The sequence below is a fragment of the Mizuhopecten yessoensis genome, unplaced genomic scaffold (assembly GCF_002113885.1).
Source record: "Mizuhopecten yessoensis strain PY_sf001 unplaced genomic scaffold, ASM211388v2 scaffold245, whole genome shotgun sequence".
Taxonomy (NCBI): Eukaryota; Metazoa; Mollusca; class Bivalvia; order Pectinida; family Pectinidae; genus Mizuhopecten; species Mizuhopecten yessoensis.
This window is the reverse complement of record NW_018403450.1, coordinates 324,338-342,648: the sequence shown is the minus strand read 5'-3', so window position 1 is coordinate 342,648 and position 18,311 is coordinate 324,338. Positions and strand designations below refer to the sequence as shown.

Genomic DNA, 18,311 nt, shown 5'->3' with positions numbered 1-18,311 from the left:
CGTCACTACTCCGTCACTACACCGTCACTACTCCGTCACTACACCGTCACTACTCCGTCACTACTCCGTCAATACACCGTCACTACTCCGTCACTACTCCGTCACTACACGTTACTACTCCGTCACTACACGTCACTACACGTCACTACTCCGTCACTACACCGTCACTACACGTCACTACTCCGTCAATACACCGTCACTACTCCGTCACTCCACCGTCACTACACGTCACTACTCCGTCACTACACCGTCACTACACCGTCACTACTCCGTCACTACACCGTTACTACACGTCACTACTCCGTCAATACACCGTCACTACTCCGTCAATACACCGTCACTACTCCGTCACTACACCGTCACTACACGTCACTACTCCGTCAATACACCGTCACTACTCCGTCAATACACCGTCTCTACTCCGTCACTACACCGTCACTACTCCGTCACTCCACCGTCACTACTCCGTCACTACACCGTCACCACCCCGTCACTACTCCGTCACTACTCCGTCAATACACCGTAACTACTCCGTCACTACACCGTCACTACTCCGTCACTACACCGTCACTACTTAACACGACTATCAACTGCCTCACGGTGGAAATAATTTACACGCACCAAGCGACGGATTTATCAAATCACTGTTTTTCTTAAAGTCTGAATCGTCAACTAATACACACGTCAAGCTGATTTGACCGATGCCTCCCAAATATATGATCAAGGAACAACAATGGACTAATTGTTGTCGGATTACATAAAATAGACAATCTCGCTCTGACATGTCCTTATGGCCAGCTTCAAAGTGAAAACTGTCATCAGCAAATTAGGAAACAATTGTTTAATACTTATCCTATGGTTGGCAAACAAGCACACTTCCTGTTGAACTGCGACATTTCAGATTTCAATCAACAACAGGTTTTATGTTACGATATGTATTGCCAGTACAAACATTTAACCGACGCCATTATGAAAACTTTTGACAAACATGTATCTGTATATAATTTGGAAAAGTTTAAATTATTTATAAACCCAAATCTGAATTCTATATTTCTGAGCAGGATTACTGAGGAACTGAATAACATGCACTACGGATAATTGTCTGCAATCTTGTTTAAAATTCTTGTACTATAACTCTGGACAGAGTACAGGTCAATATTTATACTTTTATTGAATTTTACAAATAATTGATACTTTATTTCATATGCCTTATTTAAGTGAGAAGTTATAAATAAATGGAACACACAACATTCAATGTCACCTTGAGTGTTATTATCGTAAATATAATGACGTCACGGCCATCAGTCTACTTTATGGCCTGGTGACTTACACCAGACTGTAGTAGATTTTTATAGGGGCAATACTTAGCAAATGTAAATAGAATTACTATTTTTTACATGCATGCATCAAATTGGATATGTCCGGATCCATTCTGGAATTATCGAATTACAGAGTTTTGTATGATTTAGGTCCGGGTTGATTAAACTGTCTTTTTACGATTCAGGTCCGGGTTGATGTTTTTTGGGGTTTTTTTTGTTTTAATTGTTTTTTAACTTTAAGGTCCGGGATGTTTTGTGCATTTGATAGTGTTATTGTTGCAACAGTGAATGATACATGCATCTGTTTTATCTCCTTCAATGCTTGGGACTGAAAAGGCAGAAAGATTGAATAAAAGATTTAAGTGCAAGATAAAGTGCAGTATTTATGTTACGTGTAATGAAACCAAATGTTTTGCTTAAATGACATTTCCTACGAAATGAAGCCAACATGCATACCACTCCTTGTAACACGTGATACATTCTCTGAACTCTGTGTAAACTGAAGTTTTAGTAATTATTATTGCGTAATAGTCTTTTTCAAAAGATGAATGTAACCCACACACGTGACTGCACATTTAAAAGTTTAATTTCACATTAAATAATCTGTAAGTGAATACATGAGGTACGGTTATCTACTCCGGTATTCCGATCAATCCAATCCCGACCGGGAGATAGTGCGACGACTATTGCCCTGTCAAAGGAGCATTTTATATACACATCGAGCTTTATTGTGATGCTAACCTCTGGATCATAGTGATTTTTATCTTAAACATACATTTTTGCCAATTTATTTGAACACGGGTTTGGGCACAAATTATTAAAACGTATCACGGTCTTCTCCCGTCGTACATTTACAATTACAGTATAACAACGATAACAGACATAAACATGAAATAGCTATATAAATAATATTCATACATATTGTAGCGATTGCTATGGATACGTTTTGAAAATCTCAGTTGAAAAGCAGCAAAGCAGCAAAACAGGGCAACAACATATGCTGTTTGCATTGTAGACGTTTATAAATCCTATTGTCATTACGTTGAGAAGACAAAAGTAACTTCACTGGAATACGCTAGTAGGCTGTCCTCTTTTGTTTCTTTGAAATAAATATTGAGGAAAACACCTCATCGAGAAAGATTTTAGTTCCCTTGATTTTAAGTTCAGGGGTTTATATACGATCGATGAGGTCAATAAATATCTTGTTATTTAAAGACAACATATCATTGATTTATCTGACGATGCCTGCCCTAATAAGTTCCGTGATAATTTCAGCCTTAAATTAAAAAAAAAGTAATTCAGCCAAGAAAGGGACATAGGTTATCCTCGTGGATATACTAGCAGTCTGCTTGACAATTTACCCATCAAATTCGACAAACGTATTGTCAAATGTAATTCAATTAAAACATAAAATAATTATCACTCATTAACTTTGAAAACCATATAAAAAAAATGTCTTACTTATACATGTACCTCATAAGGCTTACGTGTTGAAGATCAGATGAAAATAGAAGATTATTTACGTTAAATGAGTCCTAATATTTCAGCATACTCCTGCCAATGGTAACTGGCAAAACCAGAAAAAAACGCCCATTTTTCGGGTATTTGACAAAGGTATGTGTAGGCATATCTCTGATACGTTACAGAACACGACAATGACATGCCGCCTTTGATTCGCTTCTGTCACTAAGCTTGTTTCATGGTAGACAAGTAATTATCGTGAGACCTCTTGTCAGGTCCCAATGTTAATCCAGATATGAACATTTGATATGACCATTTCATCATTATTGTAATTTGATTTATATATTTGACATAACGGTTGTGTATAATTTAGTGATTATTTCCATGCTAACATACCTGGCTGATACACTCTAATGTGTATATCCCGGTTTATTGACTTTTGACCACACCTTGTATTGGATGTTAGTCCAAGTTACAAGTTACCAGATAGGTCAGCTCTTGTCAGTTTTCTGTTCAAAATATAGATCTCATCATCAGTAGCGGTTGTCTAAATAGTATTTGATCCTTATGAAGAAATAATGCTACTGTATGCGTGTAACGGGTCGTAAAGACAATGGACAATGTCAAATAACAATGTCTACCGGAATGACAAAGGTTTTCGTTTCGTGTACTACATGTACAAACATCAAGTTGCCAATCGTTTAGATTGTTTTTTCTTTCTGTTGCCTTTTTAATCAATATATTCATAACTCACTTTGACGGCTAACGGTAATTTTAAAGTATTATCATATCGTTGACCCTAATCAATGGGCCTACCTTAGGCTGTGTCATATGATGAAATGTTCACTATCACATGGTTTTTGCAGTTATCACAATTAGTTTGTGTTAAATTTAATAAATTAAATGAAGTGTCGATGTTGATATAAATGGATGAACACGCTAGACGGTGTGCAAAGACAACATAACTGACGTATCATATTTTGGCTTTAGTGGTTTTACTGTATAGGGGAATGTTATAAAAATAATTTTATCCAAGCGCATAGAGAAAAAAAGTGTCCATTCATCCTCATTCATTAGACGCGCCCGATGTATCCATCATTTCTGGCATGGGGCACTACCACACGGCCCCCCTACCTGTAACAGGATATCACTGCAGCCAATAACAACAAGAACCTAACATAATTTCCCTTTTTTCCAAATTATTGACCATGGCATACTCGTCAAACTCATGTATGTCTTTTTTAGCATCTAATACATATTTCGAACGTCTGTATTAATATTACAGAGTAACTCATGACACTGTCTACGGCTCCTTATACTGTTATACTGATTTATTTGATAACGCGTTGTGACCCGTTTTTGTTTTGCCAATGGTTCAGAAATGTATATAACTACAACTATACTATATCTTAACCAATATAATCTATAAAAACTATTCGCTTGTCGATATTTTTTAGCAAATTTTCCAAACCGCGAAAATTACAAATTTTACAGTATGCATGAGCAAGAGAGTGAAATGGATTACCGCGATCCTCCGTAATGTAGGGATATTTGTTAATGTATAAGACCAGTGAAATAACTGACAAATGAGTGATAAAGTTTCCCTAGTAAGCAACATGGATTTATCAATATCAAATGTTTGTTTTATATAATGACGTAATCTTCTTTGCTGTTAATCTTAACTAAATTGCGATGGTACAAGTACCGTTCGATTAAAAACCATTTACGTCAAGATGTGCAATAACACAGAACAAACACACATCAATCACGTCCTTTATTTGACAGGTAGTCTGCATTTTTTGTGAAAGAGGCGTGTATGTTGGTGTTAATGAGAACGCTTCACATCGACATGCCGCCATTGATAGGCTATGACGTCCAAAGACGTACTTTTGTACATCCTTACCTGAGCAGATTTCAAACTGATGCCGACAACTATACGTAGAGATAGCATTAAGTCCAATGCGGCGATGAGTTACATAGTGAGACATATCAATTGGCATCTGAACAAAGCTTGATATTAAACTTTACTTCTGCTCTAGAGCATGCTACGATCGTGTTTTCTGTAACAGATTGCTGCCAGTAGTCCGTCTGTATCTAACGGTCCTTACTGATGCAGTATATGAACCATAACATTATCTATGGAGTAAGGTATGTCATAAAATGTTAAACATTAGTGTTAGTGTAGGTTTTAAGTGTTAACATCAGAAATACTGCATTATATTAACTGAAAAATCTGTGATCGTGTAGAATATAACCTAAGATATTATTTATAGTGTAATACATGATATATAGCAACAGTTATATTGAAGTATACGATATATTACAACAGTGATATTGTAGTATATGCCATAAAACGTCCGTGATAGTGTAGCAAATGATATATAACAACAGTGATAGTGTTGTATATGACATATAATAGCAGTGATAGTGTTGTATATGACATATAATAGCAGTGATAGTGTTGTATATGACATATAATAGCAGTGAGAGTGTAGCAAATGATATGTTACAACTGTGATAGTTTATTATATAGAACACTGATGGTATAGTATATTACATAGTTCATTAGAGATATAACAGTACATAAACTATAACATCAATAATACAAACATATACGAACTAAAACTTTTCTAATCTAATGGCGGATGACTTAAAAACGTAATAACGAGGACGCTCAAGAAAACACTCGTGACAATAAAGAGTTAGATCGTTCTGACATAATGGATACAAATGTATGCTTGTAACATCTATCGTACAGGTGGGCAGCTGAGGCGCAAGCTATCAGTTGTTGAATCTATCATGTGCCGTATGACTTCAGCAAAAGCTATTTTTAATTTTGTTTTTAACATTATATTACAACGCTCACTAAATCAAAGGTTCAAAAATATTAAGGTTTCTTAGTTGTTTTTTTCTATCACAGAATAACCCCTGCAATACGTTCATCACAACCTGATACTGATAAGGACATTGTGCTAGGCTTGGCTATAAAGTTTGACCTGCAGTGTTGGCTAAATACAGTATTGAGAACAGTACAGTTCAGATGAAATGAATCGGAACTGTGATCATGTTTCCCTTAATTACAAAAATCAACAACTTTGAAACGTGAGCACAGAAAAATATAACTAAATGCTGCACACATATGTATTGTGCAGGTCGGTTTGTGAAAGTAATACATCATCATTAATGAGGCATTACATGCCAGCCCAGCTATCTCATTAGTCAGAATAGTTTTCTCCTTCAATTTAATTTGAATGCTGTCGATAGTCCGACCGTACATAACCCCCTTTATAATGCAGGATATGAGTTATAACCGATCGAATAATATGATACAAACAAACCAGATTTGTTGTAGTGAAATAGCTTAAACGTAAGTAATAATGTATTATATTGATTATAACATCAGTGATAGTGTAGTATATGACACAGGACATCAGTGATAGTGTAGTTCATGACACAGGACATCAGTGATAGTGTAGTATATGACACATGACATTGGTGATAGTGAAGTTCATGACACATGACATCAGTGTTAGTGTCGTTCATGACACACGACATCATTGATAGTGTAGTTCATGACACAGGACATCAGTGATAATGCAGTTCATGACACATGACATCAGTGTTAGTGCCTTTCATGGGTGTGATACAGGACCTCAGTGATAATGTAGTTCATAGTGCAATTCATGACACAAGACATCAGTGATAATGAGTGTAGTTCATGACAAAGGACATCAGTGATAATGCAGTTCCTGACACAGGACATCAGCGATAGTGTAGTATATGTCACAGAGTATCAGTGCTAGGGTAGTTCCTCACTCAGCCCATCAGTGATAGTGTATTTTATGACAAAGGACATCATGATAATGTAGTTCACGACACAGGACATCAGTTATAGTGCAGTTTATGACACACGACATTAGTGATAGTGAAATTCATGACACACGACATCAGTGTTAGGGTCGTTCATGACACACGACATGAGTGATAGTGCAGTTCATGACACATGACATAAGTGATAGTGCAGTTTCTGACACAGGACATCAGACACAGGACATCAGACACAGGACATCAGGGATAGTGTAGTTCATGTAACAGGACATCACTGATAGTGCAGTTTAAGACACAGCACATCAGTGATAATGTAGTTCATGACAAAGGACATCAGTGATAGAGCAATTCATGACACAAGACATCAGTGATAATATAGTTCATGACACAGTACATCAGTGATAGTGTTATATGACATATAATAGCAGTGTTAGTGTTGTTCATGACACACGACATCATTGATAGTGCAGTTTAGATATATAACAACAGTGATAATGTATTAAATTACATATGACATTAGTGATAGTGTAGTTCATGACAAAGGACATCATGATAATGTAGTTCATAGTGCAATTCATGAAACAGGACATCAGTGATGATGCAGTTCATGACAGAGGACATCAGTGATACTGGAGTATATGGCACAGAGAATCAGTGATAGTGTAGTTCAGGTCACAGGACATGAGCGATAGTGAAGTTAATGACACATGACATCAGTGATAGGGTAGTTCATGACACACGACATCGGTGTTAGTGTCGTTCATGACACACGACATCAGTGATAGAGTAGTATATGACACAGGACATCCGTGATAGTGCAGTTTCTGACACAGGACATCAGCGATAGTGTAGTATATGTCACAGAGTATCAGTGCTAGGGTAGTTCCTCACTCAGCCCATCAGTGATAGTGTCGTATATGGCACAGAGTATCAGTGCTAGGGTAGTTCCTCACTCAGCCCATCAGTGATAGTGTAGTCTATGACACAGGCCCTACGTGCTAGTGTAGTTCATGACAAAGGATATCAGTGATAGTGTAGTGCATGACACAGGACATCCATGATAGTGTAGTTCATGTCACAGGACATGAGTGATAGTGAAATTCATGACACACGACATCAGTGTTAGTGTCGTTCATGACACATGACATCAGTGATAGTGTAGTTCATGACACAGGACACCAGTGATAGTGCAATTCATGACACAGGACATCAGTGATAGTGTAGTTCATGACAAAGGACATCAGTGATAGTGTAGTATATGACACACGCCATCAGCGATAGTGTAGTTCATGACACAGGACACAGTGATAGTGCACTTCATGACACAGGACATCAGACACAGGACATCAGTGATAATGTAGTTCATTACACAGGACATCAATGATAGTGTAGTTCAGGTCACAGGACATGAGTGATAGTGAAGTTCATTACACATGACATCAGTGTTAGTGTCGTTCATGACACATGACAACAGTGATAGTGTAGTTCATGACACAGGAGATCAGTGATAGTGTAGTTCATGACAAAGTACATCAGTGATAGTGTAGTATATGGCAAAGAGTATCAGTGATAGTGTAGTTCATGACACAGGAGATCAGTGATAATGCAGTTCATGACACAGGACATCAGTATCAGTGATAGTGCAGTTTATGACACACGACATCAGTGATAATGCAGTTTATGACACAGAACATCAGTGATAGTGTAGTATATGACACAGGACATCAGTGATAGTGGAGTTCATGACAAAGGACATCAGTGATAGTGTAGTATATGACACAGGACATCAGTGATAGTGGAGTTCATGACAAAGGACATCAGTGATAGTGCAGTTTATGACACACGACATCAGTGATAATGCAGTTTATGACACAGAACATCAGTGATAGTGTAGTATATGAAACAGGACATCAATGATAGTGTAGTTCATGGCACATGACATGAATGATAGTGAAGTTCATGACACAGGATAGTGCAGTTTATGACACAGGACATCAGTGATAATGCATTTTTTGACACAGAACATCAGTGATAGTGTAGTATATGACACAGGACATCAATGATAGTGTAGTTGATGTCACAGGACATGAGTGATAGTGAAATTCATGACACACGACATCAGTGTTAGTGTCGTTCATGACACATGACAACAGTGATAGTGTAGTTCATGACACAGGAGATCAGTGATAATGCAGTTCATGACACAGGAAATCAGTGATAGTGCAGTTTATGACCCAGGCCATCAGTGATAATGTAGTTCATGACAACGGACATCAATGATAGTGTAGTTCAGGTCACAGGACATGAGTGATAGTGAAGTTCATGCCACATGACATCAGTGTTAGTGTCGTTCACGACACATGACATCAGTGATAGTGTAGTTCATGTCACAGGACATGAACGATAGTGAAGTTCATGACACAGGACATCAGTGGTAGTGCAGTTCTTGACACAGGACATCAGTGATAGTGCAGTTTAAGACACAGGACATCAGTTATAATGTAGTTCATGACACAGGACATCAATGATAGTGTAGTTGATGTCACAGGACATGAGTGATAGTGAAGTTCATGCCACATGACATCAGTGTTAGTGTCGTTCATGACACATGACAACAGTGATAGTGTAGTTCATGACACAGGAGATCAGTGATAGTGCAGTTCTTGACACAGGACATCAGTAATAGTGCAGTTTATGACACAGGACATCAGTGATAATGCAGTTCATGACAAAGGACATCAGTGATAGTGTAGTATATGACACACGCCATCAGCGATAGTGTAGTTCATGACACAGGACACCAGTGATAGTGCACTTCATGACACAGGACATCAGTGATAGTGCAATTCATGACACAGGACATCAGTGATAGTGTAGTTCATGACACAGGACATCAGTGATAGTGCAGTTTATGACACACGACATCAGTGATAATGTAGTTCATGACAAAGGACATCAGTGATAGTGTAGAATATGGCACAGAGTATCAGTGATAGTGTAGTTCATGACACTGGACATCAGTGATAGTGCAGTTTATGACACAGGACATCAGTGATAATGCAGTTTATGACACAGAACATCAGTGATAGTGTAGTATATGACACAGGACATCAATGATAGTGTAGTTCATGTCACAGGACATGAATGATAGTGAAGTTCATGACACATGACATCAGTGTTAGTGTAGTTCATGACACATGACATCAGTGATAGTGTAGTTCATGACACAGGACATCAGTGATAGTGTAGTTCATGACACATGACATCAGTGATAGTGTAGTTCATGCCACAGGACATCAGTGATAGTGTAGTATATGACACAGGACATCAGTGATAGTGTAGTTCATGACGCAGGACATCAGTGATAGTGTAGTTCATGACACAGGACATCAGTGATAGTGTAGTATATGACATATAACATTAGTGATAGTACAGGTATGACATATAACATCTTTGATAGTGTAGTTCATGACACAGAACATCGCTGATAGTGTAGTATATGACACGGGACATACTGTGTCGTAGGAAGATCAGCTTACTAACATATCGCGTATTGAATACAACCATGATAGAAGACCGTATCTTACAGTATATTATATCACTGATAATTAAAATCTCAAATTCAATTAACGGATAGTAAGATTCGATACAGAAGTGATAACAACTTTTTTACTCGACAAAGCCTTGGTAAAATTAAGTCGTCACGACTCGTTTGATCAATTTAGTATAGTCATTAGTCACTAGACATAATAACTAATTGAGGTCAATAATGGTATTACGACTGATATTATTACATTACAGTTATGATAAAGCACACAGACGAACTAAGGTGGAATTGTATATAAATAAGTTTCCTACCTGCTCCCGCGGAGATCGGATCCACCAACAGGGCAAGGACTATGAATAACAATAGGTGCAAACCAAAAGAGCAATCTTCCTGTGGCACCAAAACCATGTTGGACATCTGACAAAAATCTTCTAATAGCGTGAATCTTAAACAGGTGCGTATATACATACCTGCGCGATAACGCTGACCTCGACCCTGTCTCAGATAGAGATTTGGGGGTAGGACTGAGGCGGGGAAACCGGGGTCACTGTAGAAACGCACGCCACAGGTAAATCAGCAGTTCATTACACAGGATAAGTAATTATATATATAAGCATGTGCATAGTCTTCAACAAGCTAGTATATTCTACACCGCCGTCCCGGTAAGGTCAACAGCCAATATGATGCAGCGACTTACCTGAGCTGTGGGGAGTTTTTTCCAATGAATAGCATTCCTGAATCAGATCATTTAATTTGGACATTAAAAATACGTTCACTCGTTTTTCCTTTTCAATACGAATTACTGTTATCTTTAGCGTTTATCCTTTGACCTATATCAGTTGCATACCAATACATACGTATAACATACATTTCTGTGTACATACAAAGTTGACGTTCACAATGCCATGATCTTTTACATATTGTAATAAAATGCTTTGTCGACAGACTTTACGACCGTTTCCCTGCGCGCTTTAAGATAGAGACGTCCTGACGGTGACGTAGAAGGACACAGGACATGTACACCAATATCAGTGCACGTGTTTATTGATATGGCAATGGATATTTAATGTGTAAATATTTATCTATTAAAACTGACGAGTTTCATATTTTATTCATTTCGAAGAGGAGTAAGCAGTTCTAGTGAAAACCTAATGCAAAGGTTAGTATAATTATGATATCCTGGATAATATCGTTTTATCAATAAAGCAATCACATGGTTTAATACACACCGTGTTTATAACAGGATCCTGGAATAACAAATATTGGTTGATAATTATATATCAACAGCAAATGCTTAATAATAGTTCAACGGATATTTCAAATTTGGTTATTACCTTCATTTATTGCAATGTTACTAAAATTATTTTATTTTAAAGAGAAAGATACTTTATTAAACCATTTACACATATTATAAAGTTTTGTCTATGAACTCCAATACATTTTGATGATGCTGACAACATTTACTAATCATTAGCATAGTTTTTTGAGCGTAGTTGTGTCACCGTGTAATAGATATATGACCTCATCATAGTGAGGTAATCAGGTATTACTGCCACTAGTATTGAAACTAAGTGAACTTCTTCTATTGCTTTATTGTATGATGTATCTAACATACTAAGAATATATTTTCAATTGCAGTATATATTTAGTATATTTTACCAAGGTACTGAGTCATTTCTGTTTCAGCATATGTTGTAACTCGGTGGACTATTATCAAAAGAATGATTATCGGTTCGGTTTGTTCTTAAACAATAAGATAAGGAACCGCCTTTCCAGCTATAAACTTGTGATACTATCCCGTTCTCAGCGGTCATTTATTGTTTGTCAACTTCAGTTTAATCTGACATAAAATTGCATATAAGCATTAATCATAATAATTAGTGTGTGCTTGATAAATAAATCAAAAGCCTTCCTCAGAGCTTAAATTGACATCTTTTTCAAAATAAAGTTAGGAGACATATTTGACTTCTCCACACCATAAACCACGATTCCATGTACTTAAATTTATAATGAAAACTCCATGTGTCCGGATTGCAAACGCCTCTCTCAAGACTTGAGTAATGAATCACTTGAAACTTAACAGGTGGAAAATTATGATTAATTTTGAACCAAAAACTTATTATCCGTGAAGTAAACGGCGTTTTCACACTCGTTCTCTGTTCCTGAAACTTAAGATACAGCTTAATCCTTTCATAAGCTTCATATTCTGTTTTTTGCATAAGAATGGCAAGCAATGTGACTCTTTTGTTAAGACTTCGGAGTGAATACCTTTTTGTCCACGATAGTACCATTCCAGCCACCTGTCGTTATGGAGTTAATATGTCGCGATGAATTCACCATTCCAGTCAGAGTATATTCTAAGTATAAATAATGATTGTCTTTCCAGTTCTCATCGTTTCCCCTCAGTTCTTCTTGTTTTCGTTTTGTATTGACTTTGGCCTCGGAATTAGCCTTTACTGTTGAATATGTAGTATATGGTGTTTTTTTAGTTTTTTTCTTCAGATTTCTAATTTCTCATCAGTCATGCTTTGGGCAAAATGTGACCCAATTATACGAGATTGATTTAAATAAAGTTTTCGTTTCTTTGTTATTGCTCCAGGATATTACACGACGACGTTTTACGTAAAGCAGCGTGTTTATATTCTTGTTGTCATAGATAATTGAAACTCGGTCAGGCAAATAGAAACAATACAACATACTCCTGTCTTTATTGAGATTGTATATATAAGAACGTTTTGTCACCATGACTGTAACATGTCAATAGGTCTGTCTACGTAATATACGAATAAATGTTCATTTGTCGATCTAGTTGGAATCCCATACCTACGAATCTGATTGTTTTCTATTAACGACATGCCAGACTGGTGGTTACCATTCTACTGCTATATAATTACCTCTTAGTTATGATACAATACGTGCCAAATGCATCTGCTATGCACCGGCACATGTTGGTTTATATTCATAATCAGGTTTTAATCTGTGATTGTGAGATGGTCATTTGGATACATGAAAAGATTGAAAGGTCAAAGCAGTGTAAATTGTCTTTCAGAACAAAAGCCCAAAGACCACACAGATAACTGGTATATTATATCATGTGCTGAATAATTGCATAATAGTAACAAACACTAGATATTTCAAAAATAGTTTCTAAATCAAATTTCAATATACTGACTATTAGTCCGTTTATGGGTCAAATTAGTCATTATTAAAACCAAAAGACATATGTCCACGCCTGAAAAACTATAAAAAGTATCAAATGTCACAGATCAAATTGGTCAAATGGACTTGCTCTTTAAACAATTATAATGGAAAACATAAACCACCATGCTAAACGTTATTAACATTAAAGAGTAACATCCTAGAAGACTGCCTTGATAGTCCGATATTCCCTTCCTAGGGACCCTTAACAGCAGTTCCCTTCCTAGGGACCCCTGACAGCAGTTCCCTCCTAGGGACCCCTAACAGCAGTTCCCTTCCTAGGGACCCCTAACAGCAGTTCCCTTCCTAGGGACCCCTAATAGCAGTTCACTTCCTAGGGACCCCTATTAGCAGGCAGCATGTACACTCCCATCTAATTCTATTTACAGCAGATACTCGATATTAATTTTAAATAACTTGTGAATAACTACACAATTGATTTAAACTTGTATAATTTTGTTCAAAAGAACATCTTTAGTACATATATATACCAACCACCACAGAATACCGCATTTTATCGTATTTCATATTTCTGTCGATTTTTCGATGTTCGTGTTTTCTCGCTCAGAGATCACAAAACACAAGCTCCTGGTTATAACAACCCTCTTGTATAGGAGCTAGCTAGACAGAGCTCAGGGGTGGTATCACCATTCACAAAATCAACTAGATAGGAGATAGATTAATCAATTTCGTTAAAGTGCTTGGGCAAGTTATAATGCCATTACAGTTTTCATATGTTTATAACATCATTACATTTAAACTCCTATGTGAGGAAACGCCAGATCATATATTAAAACATACATTGATATGCTGTAAAACATTCCATGTTAAAATTGTGTAAGCTGTTTTCTGTCACCACAGAGTATTCGTACTAGACTGACCTCCGACAATAGACACACATTTCTCTCTACAGCCCTGGGGTGTATGAACATCACGTTTACAACTGATATCAGGTACAATGCACCTGTTCACTGTTTATTTTTGTCTCTTAAATATTCTGATAAAACAGGATTTATCTGTACATACTTTACTGATCAGCTCTATACTTAGTGATCCTTATATAGTTATTAACTGCATGAAAAATCAAAAAGTGTTTTGACATCTGACTAAACATTTATGGAAATGTAACACATCACATATATTTGAACATTATATGAATAAATACTTTAAGTCTTTCAAAAAAGGCAAATAGATTCCATCCCTTCATGTCGATGATAAATTGCAACGACAAAGAAGGACAGAATCGATAATTTGACAATTAGCCAAATATTATAACCATTACGTATGTATTGAATCAATATTAGATACAGCAGTTGCACATTTTTCCTGCATTCCGATTGGTTAGATTATCATCACGTTGTGGTCAGTAATTTGTTTAATGGAATCAATGCTAACTTGGTGATTAGAAAGAAAACAAATGTCATTACCCCTTTAATGACGCCAAATGTAACGTCACAAATTAATGCTGAGTGATAAATCAGCCATATAACCTTGATTTTCTTACGTAAAATCTTTTAAAATCATATTTGAATAATAACTCAGTATTTCATATTAAATATAAAAATTGAGAATTTTTATTTCGGTATAGTAAATGATATTCGTGATGTTAAATTCTGGTTATGTTGACAAAAAAAAAGGGATATTAACACCGACTTCATTTCGGTCAATATCGCTTTCTCGGGTTCATAATTATGAACACATGTTGACCTCCAAAAGTACATAATCGATAATGTGGTTTACTTAAAAACCTCGACCACCATTGAATATCTAAAACACACATAACCTAAATGTTCTATCACATACACTGCTACCAAAGAGGTCCGCCTGTATCACGGGTAGTGGACTCTCCGGTGAACGACACAAACTATTGGGACTCCGAATATTCAGAAAATCTGCTATTATATCGACAAGTCTATTCAGCGTGCCGTCATCCTCGTTATAAAACGATAACACGACTCATTCTAACTCCGTTTTACTGCAGGGCAAAGATCACGTCAACTACAAAAAATTCACGACAATAGACATAATCCCTAAGTAATAAGTCGTTATTAACAAGGGGCGCAGAATAGGAGGTCGTCGTGGAGATATAAATACCTAGGTTTGTAACATCAAACGATTTAAATGAATAATTTGAAACCCAAACATACATCTACAAATGATTTGATTTGATTCAACTCAACCATATTCGATTGCCCATGGACACATATAATCCGCATTAGAATAGACTACTCTCCGCTGTACCGATAGGAGTAACAGAACGGCCGCTACTAAACACGTGTACTTTTGCATGTTTACAAAGGTGGTATGGTTTCCGTGGTGACACAATTTATGTAATATATTTTCCCATTCAGTTTCGTATGTTCGAGGCGATGAACGATTTATCTCAGATTTATAATGTTTGTATCATAATGAGGCTATGTCAACGTATAAAACAGCGTCTGCACCTAATGACGTTGTTTATGTATGTCATTACTTTCTTTCTAGGTTTTTATGAACAAACGAATAGCATTGATATATGAAAAATAAAAACGATAAAAACTACGATTAAGTATTATATTACATTTTCTACAGACTTAAAAAGGATAGTTTCGTTTAGCCAAAGTAATAAATACATCATATATATAGGCAAAGTTCGTGATTTAAAGAAACCATGATTATTATCTCATATTGCACCTCTGAAAACCGAGGTGGCCTAGTTATGCCTTGTTCGAAAACACTGTCGGTAATTCCCTGTCTTTATCGTCAGTCAATGTGTGACCTGTGCTAGATCACTGCAGTGACTTTAAAATGTGACATTTAAGTGCATTGCACAATATATCAAATGTATTAAAGCTAAAGAACGTTTGACTCCTTTATGTTTCACTTTGATGTTGATATTGAAGGACAATGCGTGCTGAATCTTAGGTTACTCTCGATTTACAAACAAACGACAGATATTAATACATGCTCTCCCGTACATAAAATCAACATAACAGTATTTCGATTGATTATTTTATTAACTGTGTTCCTCCTTGATATCCTGTCGTTTTGATGCCATATGTTGTCTCATTGCGAATGCTGTAAAAATACAGAATGTTATGAATATTTTTCTTTATTTTACGTTGAACTTTGTTATATTACGGCAGAGGTTGCTATGGCGTTCTCACTGCTTTTATTTGATTACGACTCAATTTAACTTAAATTAAAACAGTAAAATAAGTTACAAATTTTGAATTAACATAAATAAAACTCCTAAAACAATTACCGTCGTCAAATGACTACTACGTTATTTGGTGATAAAACTTTTGTTATGTTTGCCTAGGTCTCAATGTAAACTGACAAAGAAATATAGATAACCTTTCATACCGTGACGAGAAATGTATACAAATGGGGTGTTACAATATATTGTTTTAAAGTTATGATAAGCTTTGAACATCACACATTATTGTAAAAGAAACGAAGACGACAAAGTTCGTTTTTTATCATGTAATGCATGCTGATCTATTGCATCATGAAAATTATCATAATAGTTCGATATTCAATTATTAATAGTAATACTTGTTATTTATGAAAAAAACTAAAATTCTGGTTCATTTGTAAAATACGGAATTTCAGGTTTTTATCGATGTTTATGTATAACAATTGGCCATCTGATTCGCTGACTTTATATACGTTATATTTGAAGCTATGTTTATGTTGTTCATGTTAATGTATATTAGAAATATAATCTATCACCTTGCGTCTTTTCTACATGTACATGTCTTTGTATTTCACTGTGTTTCACTGTTTTGCCTCCAAACTGTTTTGTAGTTACAAATGTACAAATAAAAGTTTGAAATTGAATTTGAATATAACCGTTATAACATCAGAAAGTATATCGCATCTATTTTTTACAACATTAAACAATAGCTGAGAAATTTATATTTTAAGAAGGTTTTAAAAATATAAGATATAAATTTGTCACGTGTAAACCAGTACATTTGTTATTGTATTAACTAGAAAATATACTGCATCATCAACACATAAGGCCAAATGACACCTTTAAGTATAAGTAGAGGAGATATAAGGCTTTGTCTATATAACCCGTCTACTCTGATGTAGATTTTTTTATATATATTAGTATATGAGTTTTATGCGTGAGAAGAAACTATTTTAGATAACTAAGTATCCAATATCAACGTTTCACTGTAATATTACTGTAGTATTACTGTAATTAAACTCTGGTTAAGTATTCATCTGAGAGGACACTCACGCCAAGGTTCACATATGTGCCATATGTATGCCCCGTATTTCGCAATCAGTGGGATATTGCTATTGCACATGCATGTTTAAAAAAATCGATCATTATTATAGGATTGCGTTGTGTCTGATGCTCCATTGTAAAAAATAGTTATATGTAACATATAACAGACCGGAGCTATTTCAGATATATTGTTTGTGGATTATTTTTTACAGTAGGTTTGAGTTGTTACCAATACATTACTTGAAGACACATTTGTATATTAATTGAACTGTTACTTAAACATTGTAGATATTTTGTTTATGTGACTGAGGTTGTTTCTAATACATTGTTTGTAGGTACAAATGTACATTACATGAACTGTTACTTAAACATTGTAGACATTTTGTTGATGTGACTGAGGTTGTTTCTAATACATTGTTTGTAGGTACATACCTACAGGTGGTTTGAGATGTTATTGATATATTGTTTTTATAGATACATTTGAGCATTACTTGAACTGTTGCTCAAATGATGTAGATAAGTATATATACCTTCTAGAGTTAATACGTGAAGGTGGTTTGCGTTGTGTACTAATTATTATATGTTATAACAGTTATACATGTGATTTAAGTTATTGCATATCGTTGTTTGAATGTACATTTCTATTTATTAATCGAAAAGGTAATGCTTCCGGTCAACTTCAAAGTTAAACTTGGATATCTCAATAGGCTCAATAAGCTGTTGTTATCTTATCAGT

At 35.7% G+C, this 18,311-nt stretch overlaps 1 protein-coding gene across 1 annotated transcript in view; it reads right to left on the bottom strand.

Moving 5' to 3' along the window:
- The window catches only part of LOC110445191 (carbonic anhydrase 2-like), a 66,587-nt gene extending 55,924 nt beyond the window's left edge, over positions 1-10,663 (bottom strand). Inside the window, exon 1 of the mRNA XM_021489673.1 lies at positions 10,467-10,663. Coding sequence (XP_021345348.1) covers positions 10,467-10,623 — 157 coding nt within the window. The 5' untranslated portion in view covers positions 10,624-10,663. The remainder of the gene's footprint in view (positions 1-10,466) is intronic.
- Between the last annotated feature and the right edge of the window lie 7,648 nt (positions 10,664-18,311).